This window comes from Podarcis filfolensis, assembly GCF_964270895.1.
Source record: "Podarcis filfolensis genome assembly, chromosome: 2".
Taxonomy (NCBI): Eukaryota; Metazoa; Chordata; class Lepidosauria; order Squamata; family Lacertidae; genus Podarcis; species Podarcis filfolensis.
This window is the reverse complement of record NC_139605.1, coordinates 51,075,487-51,100,358: the sequence shown is the minus strand read 5'-3', so window position 1 is coordinate 51,100,358 and position 24,872 is coordinate 51,075,487. Positions and strand designations below refer to the sequence as shown.

Below are 24,872 nucleotides of genomic sequence, written 5' to 3'. Positions count from 1 at the left end.
AGGACCTGGGCACAAGAGCATTCTGTCCTCCTATGGCTTCCATCAACTGGTATTCAGGAGCACTATTGCCTCCATGCCTCTTCTTTGTCTTTTACTAGAACCCTGAGATCCACCAAATAGAGGCAGGGGGAAATTAAAGAATTCTGATGCCTTGCATCGCTCCCCAAACCCCTGATGAAATAATGAGATGCACATTTGTCAGATATCGCTAGAGAAGTTAGCTCCAGAGGCATGATGCTGCAACCAAGAAGGCCCTGCTTCATTCCGGGTAGGCTTGTCTAAACAAGAATGTTTTTAGCAGGTGCCGAAACCAGAGTGAACCTCCCATGGCAGTAGAATTAGGAGCAGAATGTGTCTCTGAGTCAAGGCAGAAAGGGGGAAAGTTGTTTTATGAGATATGAAGAGAAAAAGAACCCTGTTGCACCAGACCAAAGACTTACGGGAAGCCACAGGCAGGAGATGAGCACAGTAGCCTTTTCCCACTCGTGATCCCCAGCAACTCCTATGTAGAGGCAGAATAGCCAACATGACAAGTAGCCTATTTTAACCTTATCCTCCACGACCCAGATAATTGGTAATTGACCATTGACCCAGGCTGTTTACTCAAGGCTGTTTCACATTCTGCTATACTGAATGTGAACAGCTTGAAAACTTTTTCTTTTTTAAATCTGAGGGAAAATATAAAGTGAAAGAAAGATTTTCCAATTTCATTTGTGTTACAGAGAACTGTTCTTACTTGGATCTGTTTTGGCAGTGGGGATGGAGATAAAACAGGGAAAAGCTGGTTTGCAGGAAATAACTGGGGAATAAATAACAGGTAATCACTGAGGGGGAAATGCATAGGAAGTAGGGATGTTATGGATGCATCTTTCTTGTTGAGAGAGGCCCTCTGTCCCTGATTGTGCATTGGATATGCATCATAACAGCATCATACCCTAGGAATGTTGATGAGAACTACACCATATGGAACAGAGAAGATCTACCCCCTGCTTTGCTTGCCTTCTCTCAGAGTGCCATTTGGTTGGGATTGCTCCAGTACTTTTGGATGAGGACTCCATCAATATGCTCATTTGCTCTTACCCCTCCTTTTGTCTTGTGGGATTCCACAGCTGCTGCATTCACTGTTGGGAGGACACTGCCAGATTAACATCTAGATGAATCGACTGCACTGTGCCACATCATCAGGCCTCATGGCTATTGATTCTCCATTGCAATACTGATGGGTAAAAACATTATTGTTAGCCACCTAGACCTGACCTCCGCATGGATATGTTAGCCAGGTGTCACATTCCAAAAGGTTACAATTATTTCAATTGCAGTTGTTTCAACCTTGAACCTTTGGCTTCTGGGAAGCCTTAGAGTTATCCTGTCAGGGACTGGTTGGATGCGGAGGAATGGTGGGAGGGACCAGTTGGGGTCTTTCAGCCTTGGCAACTGATCCATGAGGAATATCTACTAGGGATGAATTGCTGTGCTCATTAGGCCGGACACTCTGCCAAGTCTGTGCAGACTAAAGAGTTAACTCCAACTTGAATGGTGTGATTTACTGCCGGCTCACTCCTGACACACCCTAATGGAATGAAGGGCCTAAGAGCTGGATTCAGTTCCTGCTTCTGCCACTGAAAAGTAAACTCTCTTCTGCTGCAAAGACATAGGGGAGAAAAAATTAATCAGCTGGAAATTATCGTGGAGGCACCAGCCTGTAATAACTCAAATTCTTTGGAACTAGTATGGAACAGTACGCTGAGGATAGAGAGGGGAGCTGGCAGCTTTCCACGCAAACAGAAAAGTTCTGTTGGCTGTGAATTCCTTGCTCTCCTCCTAATCCTAGAAATAAACATTTAAGACACAGCGATGAAGCAGTTATTTATTGGATTAATCAATCCCTACACAGAGAGGGATTCTTTGTTTGTTTGAGACGCAGAAACGTGGATATAGTCTGACTTCCAGAGCTGGCGGATTGCCATATGAGTCAAAGGAGATGCACTACTTTGTTGTCTTATCTTCTTTGGTGTCTGTTGCAGTCACAAAATACGCACAATGAAAACTACTTAAGCTGCACCACCGGTTGGATCTCTCAAGAGCATTAACACTTTGTGCCCATGGGATTCAGGGCTCAATTAGCAGCTGTGTTTAGCTTGCGGGGCTTTGGGTAAGGAAAATGAATGTCTTTCTGAGAAATTTTTCTTATAATCCTAAGATTAGCGAGTTCTGGCCCAACTGCACTAACCGCTGCTTAGTTTCCAGGCTCAACCTTTTAAGCTCTATACGGCTCAGAACCCCAGTCCCTAAAGGACTGCCTCTTCCCATATCTACCTGCCTGGAGACCACAATTCCAAAATCAGTGGGGAGGGTAGGTAGTGATCCGAGAATGGGCCTTTCCTGTCATTTGGCACCCCCCCCCCAGGAGGCACACCTGGCTCTGACTTTACTATCATTTCAGCACCGGATTAAAAAGTTTTCATTCTCTTGGGCATGTGGGCAGCTTAATAATATGATTCTTACAGCTATTCAGTCAAGCTTTAGTGTGTGCGTTTTTACAATTGTTGCACTGATAATTGTGCGTTGTTCTTAATATGTTTGCATTGGGTGGGGTTTCTGGAATGAGTCCCAGCAGCAGCAGCCCTATGTAAGGTTTTCTACGTGAAATGAGGCTTTCTCCCCTTCTGTGCCCCTTGCACCCCCAGAATTGGCTTGGGAGAACCCCCAGAACTGGGGAAGGGGACGGGGAGAGGTGAAGTTGAATTGCAATTTTGGCGCTCTTTTCAAGACTGTAAAGTAAGGATTGCAAGTGGAGATAAAAAGATTACTCAAGCAGCAGGGCATATTGAAAGGAATGCAATAAGACACTGCGTACTAAAATAGTTATTCTGTGTGAAAAGTATAGGAGTTGGAATGGCAGCAGATAACTATGAAATAAAGGAGCACCAAAAATAGATGGGAACGCAGTATCCTTCAGCATGAGAGTCAAGAGTGTAAAAGCCAAAAAAAGCTTCTTTTGGTATGTGTCTGAAATTGTAGTTGCAGGAGGTAGGGCTACAGAAATGTTTATTGATGGTTACATGGACTGAACTGGACATTTCTGCAACATGGTTAAAGCGCTGCTACCAAAAGCTGATGATGTGAGGCTGCAGTCACAGAATTTATTCCAGGCGTCTTAGAATGCAACCTGAGGTGCAGTTCCTAAAATCAGCCTCATCAACAAGTGCAATGCAAATCCTAGCAGTCCCCTTCAGAAAGAAAAGAGAGAGGGGAATTTTCCATTCAATTCTCTGCTTGTGTGGTACCCACATTCTTGGGGGGCAGGGAAAGATATAAAACATATGTCTTGGGATAATGAACAAAAAACTGTTCAGCTTCCAGACATAAATGTTTCAGAAACAAAAGCTGAAAATTAAAATGCAAAAAGGCCTCATGCACTTTAAAAAAGAAAGAAAAGAAAACATGGCTGATGAACCATGTGATTGAATATTAGAAATGTGTGCTAGAATAAAAGTTCAGATTTCGTTCAAAAAGCTGATAACACAGGACTGCCCGTGTGTATCTTTGAAGATAGAATTTCACAACTGGGGATTTACTACTGAAACAGTCCTCCTTTCTGCTGTGTACTTGCAGAGCCCATCTCAGCAGGCTCATGCTATATGAAACAGGGCTTCTCCCAAACTTAGCACATGCAAAAAGCTACAATATTGAATAAAAAATAACTGCTGATCACTGCATGTTTTGCAATAAGCAGTATTTTTGTTTGCTAGTCCTAGTCCACTTAGCCATACAAGAGAGGTTTCATAGCACATCCTAAAATATGCCCCAGAATTCTCTGCAGTGCACAAGAATTTCATGGTCTGCATGGCCTCCGCAGGCAGTAACACAGCCTTTTCAGGCAGGAGCTGCTGGAGGGAAGTCAATGCTGAGTGATGAGGTGCTGTAGGACAGAGCTGGGTGTTCCATGTAGTCTGCTCTGTGCCCGCTAAGCTAGCCTGCCTGCTGCCCCATCACCACTGATGTTGAAGTCCAATTTGTTTCTGGTTGTGGAAAGTAGGGGCAGAATCTGGTTCTTTGCTTCAGGGAGCAAAATGTCTTGGACCAGTCCTGTCTCTTGGAAGCCAAGGCTATGTACCTGTTTACTCTGTGTTCAGTGTGCTCTCACTGCTGGTTTGGGAAGCGGTGTACACACGACGTTAGCATGATCCATATCCGTTCTGTATCTGTCCTGCCATTTCTTATGGAATACTATATTTTGATGTGTTTTTGCGCAAACCACCTTTGATCTAAATTGAGAGAAAGAATGGCCAGCTGTATTTTGAGCTAATAATGTATGTGTGGGCCCAGGCCAGGTCTGTATGGGAAAAGGGTTTCCTTTGTGTTAGAATGCTTGAAAATGACAGATTTTCGGAGCAGAAACGAGAGCAATCTGAATAGAAGCCAATATCTGTCCTTCTCTTGGTTCTGAGTTTTTAGTTTTGCTTTTGATGCCTCTGGAAGGATTCCTAAAGCACAGCTTAAGATTGTCTTGTTTGTTTATTTGTAAAGAGACCTCATATCAGAAGCATCAGCTGCCTCCACTTCTGAGGATTCTTGTTTACTCTTCTCCTTTCAGAATGATGCTGGAGGACAGCGAGTGCTAGTCCATAAGTGGAGCACCTTCAACAAGGCCCGGCTGGTGTGCTCTGTCCCAGGACCAGATGGCATTGATACATACTTTGATGAACTGGGTAAGAGAAACGAGCTCAGGATTGGTTGTCTTTCATAGGATTAGCTCCTCAGTCTGTCAGCTGGAAGCCAAGCCTTGAAAAGTGGGGTTTAGTTTGGCAATATGAGGAGAATGGGGGGGTCCATCTCAGTGAACAGTCAGGGGGCACCTCATGGCTACAGCAGTGCTCAAGCTAAGGAAATATGAAAGTGAGCAGTGCTTTGGATGGGAGACCACTAGAAGCCCCATCTCCCAAGACATGGGTCACGTTGTCTGGAGCTAATGAGAGTTGGAGTCTAACAACGTCTGGGAGCCACAGCTTTCCCACCCTATCAATAGGCGATGAAGGTAACATACTTTTGTGTTAGGAAATCACTAAGATCAGGACTGGCCCAAGACGTTTTGTTGCCTGAGGCAGGGCAGCAAATGGCACCCTCCCCAACCTAGTCAAGGTGGACAGTACCTAAAGCTTCCCAGGATTGCCAAAATATTCCACAAGCACTTTTCCTTCTCTCTAGCACTAACAATATAACAACAAAATGAACAGTAAACGCTTTGCTGCCTTTTTGTAATGCCCCAAATCTGCTGCCCGAGCTGCCTGCCTCATTTTGCCTAGTGGTAGGGCCGGCCCTATCAATTGTATGTTGGGGACTACAAGTGTGTTACAGCCTGTGAGTGCCTTCTGGATGGGCCACCAGATTACAGGAGCTGAGTGTTGAAAGCAGTGTGTGATGAAGTGGATGTCAAGGTCACACAGTTCACCATCACAGTGGTAGTGCCAAATCACACATACACACACCAATCTTTTCAGCTGTCTCTTTGGTACCAGCATCCATCAGCCCCCAGCTACTTGCATACCCTAAGCACTGGTGGAGGAAGAGGAGTGCGGGGAAAGCGCACCGCCCCCGGCAGCGCAATCCCAGTGCGGTGCCATCACAGCTGCCCCCCTACCCCCCCCACGCTGGGTGCCCTGCCCCTGTGGGCACACACCAGCCCCACCTGCTCTCCGCCCCCTGGTGCCAGAGCATGAAGCTCCGCCACTGACCCTAAGCAATCCAATTGACTAAAACAGGACTTTAGTTTCTTGGAATGTGTATGTTGGTAGGCCAGTGATCAAAGTTAGTTGCATGGGAGAGCCCTTTAAATGCTGTGAATCAAACATCTCTTAAACAGAGGATGTCTTTCTCCTGAGGACCAAAGATGGGAAGAGCCCTGAGATCTATACACTCTTTAGCACCATCAGGTGAGATTATTTTGCTTTCATTGTTTGTTTGTTTGTTTTGCTTCTGAGGGGAACCTTGAGATGTCTAGCACTATATACCTTGACCGAACAACTCTCATCCATACAAATCTTCTCTGAGGGCCTCTCCAGATTGGTGTTATTTCTGTGAGCCTTTTCTCCAACATGTCGTTGATGCAATAATGGTGCATTAGTAGTGGATTTATGACAGACTGTGTACATATCATTCCTCTTTGTTAGTTGTTCTCTGATGCTTTGCCAGTGTTCTTTGCATTATTGCCATCTGTAGGGGCACTCTTGGGGGACAAAAAAAGAAAATGCCAGAACTTTTGTGGTAAGAAAAGTTACAGGATTTTACCAGGAAGTTACGGGACATGCACTGATCAGAAATGAAGCAGGTGCACACAGTGTGGAAACCTGAATTGTGTATAACTTCCCCTATATCATCAGTAGCACAAATCGTCTTGTGTTTCTCTAGTGAAGGACTAGTTATAGCTTGCCAGTTTTTCAGTACTTATACTGTTAATTTGAAGAATGGAGGCCATGCTATCTGATATGGAATTCCTAATATCTGATAATATACAATCCTCTTGGATGATTTTGAAGCATTTACAACTGGAAATGTAAGGCTGTATTTTACCTCACTCCCTAATATATCTAAGCACCGAATACACACAATACTAAGTAGTAAGACAGTGTCTGGAAAAAATGTTCTTTCCCCAAATGGGTTCTAACTGTGGGTAAACCTTTCTCATTGCAGCAATGTCTTCCAAGGCTTTGCCATCTGCGTATATCGTATGGCAGACATCTGGGAGGTTTTTAATGGACCATTTGCTCATAAAGATGGCCCAGACCATCAGTGGGCAGCTTATGAGGGCAAGGTGCCTTACCCGAGGCCAGGAGTTGTAAGTAATTCATACCTGAACTATGAAAACAATCTTAAACACTTGTTTAGAAAAAGAACTTCCTAACCATAGTTTTTTTTACTTAATAATTAATGCTGATTTCGGATATTATCTGGCAGTGCCTTTAAGACCCTGGCTGTTTGTGTCTAGCAGTATTTTATGGAGCAGGAGATGTTAGGGTGAACTGGCAACTCCATGCAAAACAAACAAATGGCCTTTCAGAAAAAGTCTCCTGTTGACATGCGTGAAATATGGCATTTGGTTGTTGTTTTTTTTAAAAAAACCCAAAAACTATCAACTTCTTTTTGTGGAACAGTGTTAAGGCATTAATCCAAGTTGAAAAGTTGCAAGTGGGTGACGTTCTGATTGGGAAGCAGACGTTTCTGAGGGGTAGCACAAATTCTTTGTCGCAAGTGACTGAAGTGTCCTCTGCAACAGAGAGACATCACAGAAGATAAGCACATAGTCCAGGTAGAGCAAGTTCCGAGAGCAGCCAAGGGCCAGTATCCCAGTGGTTAGAGCATATGCTTTGTGTGCAGAAGGTCCCACGTTCAATCCCTGGCATCTCCAGTAGTGCTGGGAAATTCCCTTCTCTGAAACCCTGAAGATCTTCTGCCAGTCAGTGTAGCATTTCCTCCGCTTTATCCAGTCGGAACCATTGTGTCTTGTGTTAGATATATTTCTAGTACTTAAGACAGAAGCAAACAGTGGACGCTTCCTAACTGAGACCTGTGCTGATTTATAAATGAATTTCCCAGGGGCTTCTGTCTGGTATCCGATGCTGAACTAAATGAACTTTTAGGGATGGTATTCACTAAAGCAGTCAAAAACTCTGTAGAGAAGCTTTCTCAGCCTGAGGGCCGTGTTTCCTTCTTGGCAACCTTCTGAGGGCCACATGCCAGTGGTGAGTGGGACAAGAGTCAAACGTGGACAGAGCAGTGAGTGACCTTTATTCAGTAAGCTAGTTCCTACAACCCCCCACTCCAACTTCCATCCAGGCAAGCTAGAGTCATTTTCCGAGTTCAGAGACACAGTCCAGCCATGCAAAAACACTTGAGGCAAGTGAAATGTGTGGCTGAAGAGGAAGTGTGGCCTGGGGTATGTCCTGAGGTTCCCCACCCCTGCCCTAGTCAGAATCATTCCTATAAGTCAAGAATCATAGGAGACTTTTCATTGTGATCCTACTCTGAGGTGAAGCAGCAGGAACAGAGCCCCATTTGGCTGAAATGCTGTTCTTTCCCCTCCATTCCAGTGCCCCAGCAAAACCACCAATCAGCCAAGCCGGCAGTACTCCTCCACCAAGGACTACCCCGACGAGGTCCTGCACTTTGCCCGTGCCCACCCACTGATGAGCAGATCCGTGTACCCTCTGCATCGCCGGCCTGTGCTGGTGAAGACCAACCTGCAGCACCGCCTGCGGCAGATAGTGGTGGACCGTGTGGAAGCTGAGGATGGGCAGTATGATGTCATGTTCATTGGCACAGGTGCAATTGCGTGGAGCATTAGGGCTTGGTGATGTTGGGGGTGGGCGTCTGTCAATGTGGAAGTGAATATTAGAGGCAATCTCTTGAAATTTTGCATGCTCTGAGGCTGAGCTTGGGTATGGAAAACCAGGTTTGGGGCCAGCTAAGTATTTGTGATCCCTGGATCAAATTAAACCTTTTTAATATGAGCTGAAACCCCGGGGGCCTCAGCAAAGTTTCCTGCTGTCTTACAGAATGACTCTTGAAGCTTGCCAGCTTCTCGCTTTCCTCAGTTTCCACCCACATTTACTCTTTGTAGGTGATTGCTGTTTTGGAACTTACATTTAGCATTTATCCATTATTGTTCTGTCCTAGGCTACTGTATCAATAAGCATTCTTTCTGTATCCATGTTGTGATACACTCCATTTTTAGGTGAGATAAAGTACCTACTTGACTAGATGCAAGAAGTTGAAAAGTTCCTTGAAAGACCAAGGTGGGGGAAGAAGAGGGCAAAATACTTTTGAAGGGGCTCTCCTCTTTCATCTTGTCCCAGTGAGCCAATGAAGCTGCCCCTCTCTCAGCTGAGAAACAATTTCCCTTAAGCTAGCATAGGCTTCCCACAAAATAGCTCATAAACAAAAAGTATTCAAGGACAGGAGAAGTGAAGAAGACATCCATGATCACACATGCAGTAGGTGGTGTAAATTGGAGTCAAATCCCAGCTCTCTCTCGACTTCCAATAGCAGCTTTCTTTGTGTCTTTTATAAGTGCTTTCTGTGGGAATAACATGGTCCCCAAGGACAAGCTGTCTTTCTTTGCAAGTTTCTGTCCATGGTAGAGATCAGTGGTCAAAGAGGAGCAGGCTTTTGCCTCTGACAGAATGCCTGGAGGCCACAGAGGTAGTTGCCTTTGTTTCACACTTCTCCCTTTGCTGCTTCCTAGATGCTGGCTCTGTACTGAAGGTTATAGCCCTTCAGAGAGGCAACTTTGCAGCAGCCGAAGAAGTCATTTTGGAGGAGCTTCAAGTATTTAAGGTGAGATAAAAAAAAAAGGCAATGTGTACAACCTGATCCCGGAACAGATATGCCAATCATGACTGTATTACACAGACATGTAATCAGCTAAGTATTCTTCTTTGTTCACGTGTAGATTGGATTTATCCAGGGCTTTTTTTTTAGTGGGAACTCATGGAAACTCAGTTTCAGCACCTCTCGGGTGGGCGCCATTGCCATTCTAAGAGAACAAGAGAGGTGTTCATGGTGAGTTCTGGCACCTCTTTTGCTAGAAAAATAGCACTGGATATACCTCTCTTGCACATTCTTGCAGCATGGATGCATATTTGTGTACTAGCAGATATTACCTGTCTAATTTTGTGCTCATGTCACAGAAGAAGTATATTTGTTATAGCCCAGTTTCCACACAGACTGTCCTTTTTATCTTATGCCATAGGACATGGCATTTCAATATTACTAAAGCTCTAATCCTGAACAATTTCTTTGTCTCTCTGTTTGTGCGTGTCCATGTGCCTTTGTTTTTGTGTGAGAATAGGGGGGAGCTGAATGACCCCATATCTCTGTAGGAAATGCAGGACAGAAATGTGCAGTTGTGGGGGATTGGGGCAGGGATCAGTTCTGCGGCATGTTTTACCTGAGAGGCCATTTCTTTTTCTCCCTTCAGGCACCAGTCCCTATTACTGAGATGGAAATATCTGTCAAGCGAGTGAGTAATGAATTACTTCTTTAAAGTACAGGTGTGGTGGCGGAGAAGCCACTGTGCAAGAATGCCTTAGAAATGCTGGCCATGCCATTGGCTACTGCAGGCTCTGGTGGTGGCAATCCAGCACTGTTATCAAAATAAAACCCTATCTAAGACCAAAGACCCCTGCAGCAGCTTTTTGTTTGTTTTAATCCCAGGAGATCCAATCACAGATTCCCCATCTGATGTCTGTTTTGACCCTCAATTCACACCTAGGTGCAAGGTTCATTCACAGCCATACATTATGTGTGTAGGAGGCATCATGTATTGGCAGGTGAGGTGGGTGGGACACTTCTGGAGATGCTCATAGGGTTCTCATTAACAAGGCTGAACAGAAATAAGCATCTTTCACTACAAAGATGGACCTCGGTTTTAGACTCTGTTATACCAGGACAGCAACCCAAGGGTCAATGCAAAATCATTCCGCTCTGTTAAACACTTGAATCATTCATAAACTGCAAGGTCCTTATTTTAGTACAATCCTGCCATGCAGGACCTCAGTCATGTACATTTTGCTTGCTCTTTGACCTTCTACACCACCTGAACTTTTTTTGGGGGGGGTCCAAACAGATAAAATTCCTCTACTTCTGTAATGTTTGTTTAGATCTGTAAATAGACCCACCCCCTGGACTTTAATCTTCATCTATTATTTAGTTCCCAGGAAAGCTAGCAGAACTGGTGAGAGCATTCCTACGCTTCGCCATTTCCCATAAATCACGCTGCATTAGAGTCCAAGCATGCAACACACGCGTCCCTCTTTACTCCTTGTAACCTGAAAGGCTGCCTTTCACTCCCTGTATACCTGACAGTGTAATTCTGTCGTGACCTGCAACATTCCTTGTATTGCTCTCCCACCTGGATATTGTATCTAGAACTGTCAGCCTGTTTTGCAATCCCCTGGTTACTTTAGATTTAGTTCAGGCAAATCTTAACCTAATTATTCTCTAGTGTCCCAGCAGCAAATTTGAAAAGAGTAGCTTTTATGGAGAATTGTCTTCAGGCAATATTGTCTTCAGGCAATTGGCTCCAATTGCAGCCCAAAGTTTCCATTTGCCAACCTGCAGTCCAAAATATCTGGAGGGTACCAGGTTGGCAAAGGCTATTCTTCTGGGTGCAGGAGATGAGCTTCTTCTGGAGAGAAAGGAGTGCATCAAAGCTACACTGCAAGGGTTTGCTTCCTTAGCTCTCATAGGAATGCTGTTGAAAATGTTGGTTGGAGAGTAAGGACTCTGCAGTTTAGTACTGCTCCAACTCACCTAGCCTCCTTTGTTTTGACAGCAAATGTTGTATGTAGGCTCCGGGGTGGGAGTTGCCCAAGTGAAACTGCATCAGTGTGAGACCTATGGGACAGCCTGTGCGGAGTGCTGCCTTGCACGGGACCCTTACTGTGCCTGGGATGGCCTCACCTGCACCAGGTACCAGGCATCAGGCAAGCGTCGTTTTCGTCGGCAGGACATCCGGAATGGGAACCCCATGCACCAGTGCCTGGATCAAAACTTGACAGGTGAGGAAACATGTGAGGTACATATCCAGACCAGTAGCTGTGGCCTATGAAGAGAATGGGGCAGCTGTGTATGCAATACACTCTGTTGCAGTGCAAGCTTAGTAGGGTAGCCCAGTGGCAATATGTTTGCTGTTGTGTTGCTCTTTTTTTTTTTTTTTTTGCCACAACGTGCTCATTAGATCAGAGGCCATGAGAGTCTCACAAAATTACCATCTATTTATTTGGGAGGAGGTATACTTACTCATTTCATTTATTTTGCATTTCTATCCCACCTTTTTCTCCAGGGAGCTCAAGGTGGCATACATGGTTCACCTTCTCCTCATTTAATCCCCGCAAAAACCATGTTAGGCTGAGAGCAAGTGATTGGCCCAAGGTCACCTAGTGAATTTCATGGCTGAGTGGGATTTAAGCCCTGGGGTCTCCCAGGTCTTAGTCCAAAACTCTAACCACTACAGCACACTGCCTCTCTTCCAGCCAATCTCCCAGTCCCCTACTTCAGGTAGCTTCAGCCCCACCCCCCTCCCAATCTCCCATGGCCTAGAATCTAATAATGTAGGCAGGTATTCTAAGCAAACTGGTGGGGGTGGAGGCAAGCATTGCTGGAGTGTTACAAGAAAGCAGTACAGCCCAGGAATTCAGTTAAGAGGCTTGTTCAAGAGAAGTGTAAAAAGGTGAGGCTGTGGGGGTGTGGGGGTGAGTAGGATAAAAATTAAATATGTGCCAGGACAGAAAATTAAAACTCTAAATCAGATTGTTGAAGCTAACATAGATGACCACATGATGAATGACTATGGGCAAGATGCCATGTTTTATTTTTAAAACTGCAACTGTAGCAAAAAAATAAGAGGAAACTATGTCAGTTTGTGTTCTACGATGTTTAATTTGGGTGATTCTTATTTGCAACTAAAAGCCAGAGGGGCCAATGAGGAAGAGTCCCTGTAGGTAGGGAATGCTGAAGACCTCTAATAGGTGAGAAGTCTGGTGGAGAGGGTTAATATTTTACTGCCAGACAGGAGAAAATGGTGCTGGTGTGGGACATGGCTGGCAGGGCATCCTGATATGATGTCTGCTATTCCAGACACTTTACGGGGAAGTTTTAAAACACCAGGCTTGCCAGTTTCAAGGATTCTTAATGAGGGCATTGTCATAAGCCATATCCACAGCCCTTGAAAACACGGGGTGGTGGTGAAAACGGCAACAGTTTGGGCAGCTAGCATTAGCTGAGGCTTCCATTATGTTATCACAGATGTGCCTCAGAGGAGCCTTCATGCACATAGAAAAAAATTAATTCTTTTAGTGTCCCCAGGTGTACAGGTCAAGCTTTTGCTTGCATGTGACAAAGCTCTCTGTGCCAAAGAGCCACACAACAAGTCCCTGGCTCAGCAAGGGACCCAGCCCCCAACCCCTCCCCATGTTCAGCTGCAGTATTCTGCCCTGTTACGCAAGCCATGGCCCTCTGCAAGGAGATGGGCTCTTTCTGCTCAGCTAGCAGTCTCTGATATGGGCACCCTCCTGTTTCCATAGTGGATGATTTCGACAGCACGGAGGAGAAGGTGGTCTATGGGACGGAACACAACAGCACCTTCTTGGAGTGCATCCCAAAGTCACCCCAGGCTGCGGTGCAATGGTTTGTACACCGGTCTCCAGAAGAGTTAAGAGATGAGGTGAGGCCAGTCCCGTTCTCCACTTTATCAATACTTTTGCTTCCGTTTCAATAGGATTTTTAATTTTTTTTTAAAAAAATCTCTCACTAAATGCACTCAAATTCTAACCTTGTTCTTCCTGCTTTTTTTTGGGGGGGGGAGGTGTTCACCACCACTGTAAATTCAACGGTTAAAACTTTTTTTCTGCCATGAAAATGTGCTAATAAATATAAACAATTTAAACAAGTAAATACCTAAGCCCATTCTACCCATTACACAGCATGAGCTGGGAGACTGAGGTGGAAGAATTTTGCATAGGTACCACTTCAGGCTGCAGGTAGGGCATGTATCTCCCCCCCACACACTTAAATGCTTCCCCCACAAACGGTTCCTTCTATGTGCAAACTAGTCCATCAGGTAGAGGGATATACAGCGGTACCTCGGGTTACATACGCTTCAGGTTACATACGCTTCAGGTTACACACTCCGCTAACCCAGAAATAGTGCTTCAGGTTAAGAACTTTGCTTCAGAATAAGAACAGAAATCGGGCTCTGGCGGTGCGGTGGCAGCAGGAGGCCCCATTAGCTAAAGTGGTGCTTCAGGTTAAGAACAGTTTCAAGTTAAGAACAGACCTCCGGAAGTAATTAAGTACTTAACCTGAGGTACCACTGTACAAAACTTCTGCCTGTGGTGTTTGCAGCCTGTGGGTGGTTTTTGTTTTGTTTTGTTTTTAATGGGAGAAAGCATTCAAAGATATGCTCCCTCACTGCAGTCTGTAGTGGTGCAGTTCAGAATTCCACCCTCTCTCCAGCCACTCTGGGTAATGTGTAGAAAGGCTTTGTCTATGCCTAACTTGGATCTTGTCTACATTTGAGCTGGATCTCACTTAGAAGCCACACATTCTCTATTCAGATTTGATCTCATTTACGCACACACAGGCTGGGAGGAGCAGAAGGGAAGTACACCTGTTTAGTTCCACAGAATACAGATGACCACGCATATTCATCTGGAGTGCCACCAAGGAGGAGCTGGCTTGTGTCACATCCAGTTAATACAGACACCTCCTGCTCAGAGGTCAACAGATTCCAGAGGGCCTTTTCTTTGTACTTCCATCTGGCCCCTGTCATCTCACGTGCTGTCCCCCCTCTAGACCCTCGCCCCACTTCTTTAACCTTTCCTCATTTGGTTCCTTAGCCTTGCCTGCTACATGGATCTCCGCTAGGAATTCTTGAATTAAACTGAAAATGGAGAAGCCCACGCTCCTACTGTGTGAGGTCTCGCTTCTCTCTTCCCAGAGTTAGCAGGCTAGTCTAATTCCCAGGAAGCTGGGTTGAGAAAGATGTGATAATAGTGTGAGGTTTCTGAAGGGGAATTCTCTGGAGCAAAAGGGGCAGTTGAAGGCTGGGCTGGCCAGTAAACACAGCTGGTAAGTTCCAGCCCAAGACTGGCAATTGCTAATAAGGACAGCTCTGGTGTCATAAAGAGAGCAAAGTGGTGTCAAGACTCTCTCCTACCTCCCTCCAAACCCCATAGCTTTGTTAAAGGACCACACAGAGCATTGGAATGCGTCGTTCCTGCTTGGTTCCTTGTTCTGTATGTAAGACAAATAAATACAAATCATTCCATCGTAAGGGGGGGGGAGGAGGAAAACATTAAATGGAATCTTATGCGCCTCCACCCTATTTTTTCAGTGTAGACTTTGAATGCAGAAGCATTCGGAGGCAAGGCTTGTGTCATAGGACCTGCCCGGAATGGTTTTACAGGTGAAGGATGTTCAGAGGAGAACAAAGGCTTCATCAAGACTGAGCCTGTTATGTCATTTCTTCATGCACTTAAAAAAAAAAAAAGCAAATGAAGCTTATCCATCTAGTAGTTTAGGTGGTCCTCCTGGGTGAAGGAATTAGCTCCGGCAAGTGCTGCTTCCCTGGAAAGGGTGTTGGTTGCTTATTGCATAGGAATGACACCCCCAGAGACAGTTACAGCTTAATTGCCAAGAAGGGATAGGCAGAGACTGGGAGGCTGTATGGATGGGGAAAGTGATAAGATGAGAAGAGTTGGTTTCTTTACAGAAAATGGTTGTACATCCAATCTCAGCCCGTGTTGAGGGAATCTGACAAGTGCAATGCTGTGCAAGCTTGAGACAATGGCAGGAGAACAGCTGGGACTTGTATTCCTTAGCAGGAGGCAGGACTCCAGGCTGGGACAATCCTGCCTGCTCCATATGAAAGGAGGCTTGCAGCTTGATAGGCTGTTTCAGGAGATAATAATACAGAAGTAAATGAACTTTAGCTCAAAGAGCAATGGAAGCAAACATCGGAATTGTACTGACTCTCCTCCTTTGGGTTTCACAGCAACTCCCCCAACTGCCACCAACCCTTGTCTCATTCTTCAGCAATGTATCAGTATCTGGGATTGTGTGTATGCATTATTTTTTAAAACCTGCATCAAGAAACCCTGAATTCATTGTCCTGAATAAATCATGTGAATGAGACAACTACCCTGCACAATTTATTCCATCTCTTCTAGTTAAGAGGAAGAGGCATGATGTATTTCTGACCACTGGAAATTCCTCACACATTTACCTCCTCTGAATCTTCACCAGGGATTGGTTATATAATTTCAAACATGTCTCCACAGCATCTCTGTGAATCATGGAATTTTTGGGGAGCTGTAATTTTGCACCCATTACTGCAGGGATCTACTTGATGACAACAGTGCCACTACAAACTTCAGAAAAATACTGGCAACTCCTTCTCTTGATTCCCTGAAATGCCTTGAATACAGAGGTGCAGATCTGTAATTTTAGACTCCTTTCCATAGTGTTGTTTATTACTTCAAAATGTGCCCTCCTGCTCATTCTACTGAGGAAACCCTGAAATCCTGCCATGATGGCACCCCTGCTTTAGTAAGCTACAGGACGCCACCACCCATAATTTAATCTCCTGCTCCATTTCTTTTCCCTTAACCCTTTTTCTCCAGGTGAAAACAGATGATAGGATCATGAGGACAGAGCAAGGACTGCTCTTCCGGAAGCTTTTCCGCCAGGATGCGGGAACATATTACTGCAAGGCTCAGGAGCATGGCTTCACTCAGACCATCACCAAAATCATGTTGGAGGTGATCGAGAGTGAGCAGCTGGAGCAGGTCTTTCAGCGGGAGCAGGAGGAGGAGCCACCTCGCCCGCTGTGCCGGGTGCCTGATCCCCGCATGCTGCATGGGCAAAGGATGTGGTTCAAAGACATCATGCACCTCATCGGCTATTCCAACTTGCACCGGGTAGAGGAATACTGTGAGCGCGTGTGGTGCGGAGACCGCCAGCTGCGGCACAAAGGCAGGCCCCCCAAGAGCAAGAACATGCTGGATGGTGGCAAAAAGGGGAGGGGCAAGCAGCACGGAGAGAGGAACCGGGTCCCTAGGCAAGCGGCTGCCACATAAGTGGAAAGGGAGCCGACACATGGCAGGAGGAGAACATGAGAGGAGGAAAGTCGGCATGGACCAACCTTCCTCCTCGAGAATGAAAATCAGCCCCTCTAGGAACTGTCCTTATGATAGGAACTTGTCCTTTTGGAAGGGGCCGCCTTGCTGATCAGCTGAGCCTGGAGACATTCCTTGCTGGAAGCACATCACTTCCCTCTATCACTTGCATTGGAGACAAGGACTCAAACACCAGACCCATTTCCTTCCTACCCTGTCTTGATGTATTTCACTTGCACCTTGGTGGGTTGGTTGGTTGGTATCAGGTCTGGGAACGTGTGGGTCGGCCTGAAGACTCTACTCTCTCCATGCAGTTGTTGTGTATATTCAGTTGCTGCCCCCGGTGTTGAATATGACTGAGCCACAAAATGCAGAGACATAAGGGTTGAGGATCTAACCACGTGGCAAAGGAAAACCATCAGCAGAAGTACCAGAAGACAAGCCAACAGCACTCTGCTTAGAAGTCTGGGTGGGAATAGTGGTGAGTTCCTGCTGGAAATGGGCAGGATGGAGGCAGGCAGGTCTCTCCTGCAGGTGACAAGTGACAGGCACATTCAGCTGCACGCAACATGTGACAAAAATCGCCTCTCTGAAGAGAGCGAATGCGGATTCCAGTGGGATCCCACCTACCCCCAGCAAAAATGGATAAGGAATGAACGTGATCAATGAGCTATGGATTGTAATTGTTCTTTGGTGGTAGTGAGGCAAATTCTGTTTGTCAGTCTTAGGGACTTCATCTGTCCAGAGGCAGGAAGCAGTCTAAAACTTTTGGGGAATTTTAACTGATGCGGCTTAATGTGGTCATTTGTGAATGCAAAGCCTACATTGACCAGAATGCTAATTCACCTTGCCAGTAGCTCTCTTCTGCTTGACCAACAGTCTTGATGTTAACACTAATAGTGCAAAAAGAGGCTCGACGGGAATTTGTAGGCCAAAGAAAACGTTATGTTGCAGCTGCACTACAACATTAGCCTGCTACTACTCAGTTACAAGGCTGGGGCTTTCAGGGCAGGAAGTGAGTGGTGGGAGAGGAGTTAAGCACATCCTTCCACCTGCCTCCTTCCTACCACTTTGTGTCCCCTTCCAGGAGTGTGTTGGAGCTGAGGAGAAGCCACCAGGCTAATATTTATACGTGGCTGCAGCCATGTAACACGTAGCTTGGCCCTCAGTTGTACATATGTGAATTTTGCAGGCTGCGTCATACCACCCAGAGCAGACTTACATCTTTCCCACCTGTGTCTTTTGAGCATTCTTAGCTGCATTCGCTGGGCCACGCAACATCTCTTCAAGCCCGTGTCAGAACTTTGGCTTTAAGTGCTCTCCGTCTTTCATTCCTGTATCTCTGAGGCTGTGTTGATCCCCTAGATGAAACTGATTAAACACCAACAGCTGAATGAAAACCACCAGTTTGTTCAACAAATAAATTAAACCCTTATGCAGCAAGCTCAGGCTTGGGGGCAAGTCTTTTCTCTTTTGTTTTCAGTGATTCAGTGTTCAGCTGCACAATGAATGGGTCTCATAGCAAGCTGTGCCCATGACTGAAGTTTATTGCTAAAACTTCTTCCTACAATGTCACTCATTGTACAGTCAAAAGTTGATTGTTTTCTCCAAACACATCGAACAATGCATGTGTCGAGGGGCCAGAAAATAAAGCTCAACTATCTATGGTTTTGTGAAGAGATTAGAAAGGTTAGCAGTGCACAGACGCCTCCTGAAATAAGATGTCCTCTCAGTGACCAGTTTCTGGAGAAAGCACTATTGACACAGTCAGTTTGGTAATAAATGGGCAGATAAAAAGACCATTGGGTGGTATTCAGTAAAACTTGGTTGAATACCACCCGATCTCATCTGTCCCTGCCCCCCTTCTGGCTGTCTCCAGACTGTGCAGTTTAACACTGGACTGGATGAACTTTCCTAGGAAGCAGTACCCACCTCTTGCCCTGAAGAGGTGTAAGTCAGGGTTTGTGCAGTGGTTTCCGGGCAATCATTCAGAGTTACTGTGTTATCTCTGCCCATCTGGACTCGTGATAGATCAGCTCAGGGACTGGCACACTCTCCTTGTGACTTGCTGATGTCATGATGTTTCAGCATACAAAACTGGGATAAACACACGCTTCTCAAAAACAGCAAAAATTGCAAAACACCAATTGGTATATACTATGCACATTAACATCCTGGTGTAGACACAGTCTCAGTTTGAAATCCACTTCCATCAGTTTCCGGTACAGCAAATGAATATTTGGTATAGTGCATGCTGATTTTAAAAGATGTCATTTACATGAAAGGGATCCACCAGAATTTGGCAGGTAGAACAGTTGCATCAACCTTTCATGCCAAAAGATGCCCATCAAGGCAAGGAGAAACAAGAAGTTCTGTCTACCAAGCCCAGGTTCTACCTCTCCTTTGCGACTGGAGTTTAAAAGTGCTCAGAGCTGCATTACCCTTGTGCACATTGAAGGCAGTTAAATTCAGATAGGTCAGGTTAGGGATCAAGAGATGGGATGATAATACAACTAGTAGCAAATAAGACATGGGAAGCATTATTAGGAAGGATTAGGGAGCAGTTGCTGATGAATAAAAAAGAGAAAACATCTGTGATAAAGGCAAAATAATGGTAAGTATACTTGAACGTAATACAAATATTTCCTAATGCAGCTTGTACTGTTACGGTGCAGCAGCTGAGTTCTCTCTCTTAATAATGTTTGGTTCTGAAGTCAGTGGAATTGGCACTGATGTGTCTTACGTGTCCCAGGATTTATGGTGGGATGAAGGATGGGATAACAGAATGGCACTGAGTTCCTCCTCGAGTGCCCTCTAATTGCCCATTGCAAATTGAGTGTGTGCTTTGTTCTGTGTTCAAAATAGTTTTCATGCATCACCAGAGTCCCATTCAAAAGATGTCTCTCAACTTTCTGTGCAGCCAAGACTTCTTGGTGAAAGGGTGGCTTTGGTATTCCTAGCTTAGACACGGGAAGAGAAAAATGTTCCTTCCAGGAATGTCATTGTATCTGTGCATGTCATGAGGCAAAGCTCATACTTCCTTGAGCCCCATCTTTTGTATCAGGACAAGAGGAAAGGCCTGTTTTCTAAGCCTGGTTTAGGGATAAATATTAGGGTCAAATAGTCCTTTCACTCCATATGACCCATTCAGAGCAGTGTGGAAATGGCATGCAGTGCAGTGTATCTGCTGGGATCCCAATTAAAGTGACTGTGGTTCATCTTTGGAAATACAGCACTTGGTCTCAGGAGGAGGTGCGGTTCACTGAGGACAAATACGGACCCTGTGAATGCCACAGGAGAGGGGGTGTCAGCAAACTAGTTATAAATGCATACAAAGCAGGGTGGGATATTGGTTGGAGTAAACAAAACAACACTGGCAGCTGTCTCTCCATGGCCGAGGGTCTACTCTGGGTAAAAGTTGAATCCAACCCGGTGGTGTGAAAAGTGATTGGAGATAATAACTTTAACAAATGCATCTTGCTTTCTGCAAGCACTTTAAATACACCTTTCCTGTGTCTGAGGATTAATAATATGTATGAAGTTGGAACTTTTGCAGGCCAACTTTCGGGTTTATATTTGATTTGCTGCTGCTGTGACTCTTGTGAGGTAGCTGTCAAGGTAGGGAGATAATAATGCACTACTTTTCAGACATTATTAGTAATAAGAGTGTATTGGACTATGTGTGCTTCATATTTTGGCTTCCAAACTGTTCTGGACAATTTAACAATTTCCATTGCCCCTTCATATGAGATCTGTCCATTTATTCACCCGTCCATTCATGATTGCTGTAGTTACTAAAAATTACACACTCAAGTGGATGGTTTAATAATATTTTGCCTCACTTTTAATGTGAATGGGACCCTATGTCTTGCACAACTATGGATTTGTTGTGAGACGTTAGGAAAAAAACAATTCCCCCCACTCTTTTGCCTCAGAGCAATTTAAGGCAAATTATCTTTTGATTGGAGCATATTGAGGAGATATGGAAAGCTAAACTATTAAGCATGTAAAGATTCCCAAGACACTAAAGTGACTTATAGGCAATACTATTATTATGGGGGGTTGGGGTTGGGGGGGAGATTGGAGTTTTTAAGCCTTGTGTGTGGAGCATATACTTGACATCTGATACATCCTCTGTCAAGAAAACTCTCTCAGAAAGCAGACAGCCTTTATGATCTTTGCCTTCTCCAGCTACAGTCCCATGAGCTAATGTGCCAGCAGGTCTTTGAAGCCGGGTGTGTGAAGGGAGAAGACAGGCAGAAAATGAACTTCTTTCCTGCATCTGCTGGAATATAATTACATGGAGTTTATTTTTGCAAAAGGCCTACAAAGTGGAAAGTGAGCATGACATGAGGTAAAATAACAAATAGTGGGAGATCGCAGAGAGTGGATTTCACAGCCTGTGTATGAACATGATTTAGACCTTTCCTGTGCACTAGACTCGGGTCTCCCCATTCGCCTTGACTTCTCAAACTTGTGTGCGGTCATTCACCTCAGTGAACAAAGCAGGATAAAATCCCATCATTCAGATGCTTCACACAAGAGTACTGAATCCTACCACACCTTTTTGCCAGACTAAATTATTGCTAGTGCTTCTAAGTGTTAAAGGGCACCAAGTTTTTCCAGAAACCTAACAACATGATCCTAAGCACCTATTTGGTGTCAAATTCTATTGATTTCACTGGAATGTGCAAGTGGGTACATTTAGGATCTGCTGCCTGAAGCTTGCTTTCCCCCAAAGTAAGCCCCATTAAACTTAGTGAGACTTCCGGGGAAACGTGCTTAGGGCCAGGTTGCCAGAAATAACTTCTTTTTAGTCCACTATGTGTTATTAGATTCACCATCTTTTCAGATAATAGATTTCCAGGGTGGGTTCCATCAAATTCTAAAACCCACTGAGATAAATTACAGTTAATATACCAAATAAAACAACCACCAAAGGATTAAGAGCAGCAGTAACAATGATTTAAAACCAGCCGTTAAGAACAGCTTGGGTATCAGAAACTGGCTGAGAGGTCGAAGTGAATAACAAGAAGATTCATTCAATTTGGTGCCAGGCAAGCATCCTGGAGGAGGGCAGTCTGCATGGCCATTCTCAGGGTAGTCACAGGTTCCCCACCTCTGATGTAGACAACACTTGAGCTAGATAGACCAAAGATCTGAGTCAATATAAGGCAAGTTCCTTGAGGGCTACACTAAATGATAGGATTACTCTCTGTTCACACTAAATACTCCAATATCAGCTTCTTCCTTTTTGTAAGTTGGAAGGCAATTGCCAGAAGCCAGGTTGCGGTTAGAATGAATCTGTCTTTAATATTCAATTAGCACTAGCAAAACCACAAAGATGGGAAAATGTCATTAGGAAATTCCTTAACAGGGACCTGGTGGAGACAGGAAGAGATGCTGGAACCCTTTCAGACATGGATTCCAAGAGGGTGGAATGATTTTCATCATTCATCTCCATTTTCTTTTCCTCACTCAATATTTCAACTCATTTTGTGGATCTCATTGTCTCTACTTTCAAAGGCTCTTCCAGGTGAAAGATTTTTCACATGCTAGCTCCTGGAAGTCATACATGATTAAGTGCACTGAACAAGATTAGTCCAAAAAGGAGTTGGCATCTAGCAAGATAAGTGTAGTAGAGCAGGGATGGTTAGAGGATAAGACTAGCTCACCACTGAACCCTGATCTCTTGTAGGCCACCCATCTGGCTGCTGGATTTTATTTTATTTTATTTTACAAAGAAAACTGGACTAGATGGATCTTTGTTTTAACTGGATAAATATTCAGCATATTCAGTAACATGTGCCTCAGATTACTTATACCTTAAGAGGACATTAGCATCCTTGCTTTGTACATTTAAGCACATCACTGCATCCTGAGGGGTGGTGAGGATGATGATACTGAAGTAATTCATGAGCCAACTCTTGTGATGGAGATGCAGTAGTAGGGCGTGTGCAGTCTCCTCTCTCCATAGGATTCAAAGCCTCCCTGAAAAACTGTGTTTGGTTTCAGTAGTCTACAGCCAATTATATTTGGGAAAGCTTTGGCCATATGTAGGGCCACAGCATGTGTTGGAAATCCTCTCCCCTTTGGTAAACAATACTCCCTGCCCCAGTACAGGTGGCAGAGAACAGAGTGGGCCGCATAGGGTCAGTGTTTGATTTACAGGGAGCTCAAAAGAGACCCAGGCCCCTTCACGTTTTGCGACAAGACTCTCTCGGCCACTGTTCTTAGAAGGCGTTGGATGAAACCATGCTTTGACTAAAATTGGGAGCAGGGGGAGACAGTCAGGAGGTGGGCCTTGCAGATTTTATTCCAAGGCCACTCACCTCTCAGACCCCCAACTGACCTCTCTGTGAAGCTCAAAGAAGAGAGAAGAAGGGGGCCACACCACAATTCAGTAGAGTGTTGCAAGTTGCTAATCCTCACGCCACCGCGAAGCTTGTTGGGTGACCTTAGATCAGTCACACACTCTCAGAATAATGTGCCTCACAGAATGGATGAGGATAAATTGTGGAGGGATGATGAGCTCCTTGGGGTAGAAATGCCTGTATGCACAGACATGCCCTCTCAGCCTCACGTGTGGCAGATTGGAGCAGAGGGGGGAAAAATGAGAGGCACAAATACAAGATGGGTGACACCTGGCTTGAGAGCAGTACATGTGAAAAGGATCTAGGAGTCTTGGTTGACCACAAACTTGACATGAGCCAACAGTGTGACGCGGCAGCTAAAAAAGCCAATGCAATTCTGGGCTGCATCAATAGGAGTATAGCATCTAGATCAAGGGAAGTAATAGTGCCACTGTATTCTGCTCTGGTCAGACCTCACCTGGAGTACTGTGTCCAGTTCTGGGCACCACAGTTCAAGAAGGACACTGACAAACTGGAACGTGTCCAGAGGAGGGAACCAAAATGGTCAAAGGCCTGGAAACGATGCCTTATGAGGAACGGCTAAGGGAGCTGGAGGTTAAGGGGTGATATGATAACCATGTTCAAATATATAAAAGGATGTCACATAGAGGAGGGAGAAAGGTTGTTTTCTGCTGCTCCAGAGAAGCGGACACGGAGCAATGGATCCAAACTACAAGAAAGAAGATTCCACCTAAACATTAGGAAGAACTTCCTGACAGTAAGAGCTGTTCGACAGTGGAATTTGCTGCCAAGGAGTGTGGTGGAGTCTCCTTCTTTGGAGGTCTTTAAGCAGAGGCTTGACAACCATATGTCAGGAGTGCTCTGATGGTGTTTCCTGCTTGGCAGGGGGTTGGACTCGATGCCCCTTGTGGTCTCTTCCAACTCTATGATTCTATTATTCTATGAGAGATGTATAAGGGATTTCTGCGGCACAGCCTGGAGAAGGAACCAAATCTTCCTGCAACCGGCAGCAGTTTTGGCTGGAAAAGGCAACTGTGTTTTTATGGGGACAGCATGATCTCACTTGCTCAGTAAACTCCCTCAGGCTGATAAGGATCTCGCTCCTTCCTGCAGCCGATCAGGCCTCACACAATAGTGTGAACCACCAGTCCTGCTGGGAAGAGCATTGTTGCCGAATGTGAAACACACACATACAAAAGCCACTGCCTGCCTTGGACTAAATAAGACCAGGGGGTGTTTATAGACCTTAGCACTTCCGAGTGGGCGTTCTTTAACATACCAAGACAAAGGATGGCACAATAAGAAATTGTTCCATGTTTACTGGTGTCTGTTCCCTTCAGGATGTGAGGATCTCATTAACGGCATCAAACAATCCCACACATTTGGCTGCTGTGCTGGAAGAGAGGGATGCTGCCTCAGTTATCAGTCATCCTTTCATGTGTGCAGCCAAGAGGGAGGAAATGACAGCTGTTCAGAGATACGCAACTTGGAATGGAGGCTCCGATTCAATTATCTCCATGATGGAGATAAACAGGAGGGCTTTTTGTTTTGTTTTTGTTTTACTACGCAGACCCACATTTTCAAAATGTATGTGGCTGTTGCTGTTGTTAGTCATACTCGGAGTAGAGAATTAATTCATTTCAGTGGGTCTATTCTGAGTATAATTTAGTAGAATATAACCCACACAATGAAGAAGTGAGGTTCCATGATAAAGCAAGGGAATTAGAAAAGATAATAATGAATGAGCAAATGACATTCAGTAAATTTAGTTATATAGTCTTCATGCAGGAAGGTTGGTTTAAAAACAGGTGAAGCTCCTTTA

The 24,872-nt window shown here is 45.0% G+C and overlaps 2 protein-coding genes across 3 annotated transcripts in view; one reads left to right on the top strand and one right to left on the bottom strand.

The window, feature by feature from the left end:
• SEMA3G (semaphorin 3G) overlaps positions 1-18,119 on the top strand; it is a 73,505-nt gene extending 55,386 nt beyond the window's left edge. For both annotated transcript variants that reach the window (XM_083603336.1, XM_083603337.1), the window contains exons 8-16: positions 4,598-4,712; positions 5,864-5,933; positions 6,691-6,835; positions 8,088-8,319; positions 9,242-9,333; positions 9,977-10,018; positions 11,333-11,558; positions 13,083-13,222; positions 16,182-18,119. In XM_083603336.1, the coding sequence (XP_083459462.1) occupies positions 4,598-4,712; positions 5,864-5,933; positions 6,691-6,835; positions 8,088-8,319; positions 9,242-9,333; positions 9,977-10,018; positions 11,333-11,558; positions 13,083-13,222; positions 16,182-16,637 (1,518 nt within the window). In that variant the 3' untranslated portion in view covers positions 16,638-18,119. The remainder of the gene's footprint in view (positions 1-4,597; positions 4,713-5,863; positions 5,934-6,690; positions 6,836-8,087; positions 8,320-9,241; positions 9,334-9,976; positions 10,019-11,332; positions 11,559-13,082; positions 13,223-16,181) is intronic.
• Positions 14,051-24,872, bottom strand: part of DNAH1 (dynein axonemal heavy chain 1) — a 173,835-nt gene continuing 163,013 nt past the window's right edge. The window contains exon 68 of the mRNA XM_083603182.1: positions 14,051-14,061. The gene's annotated coding sequence lies outside the window, so the exon portion shown is untranslated. The remainder of the gene's footprint in view (positions 14,062-24,872) is intronic.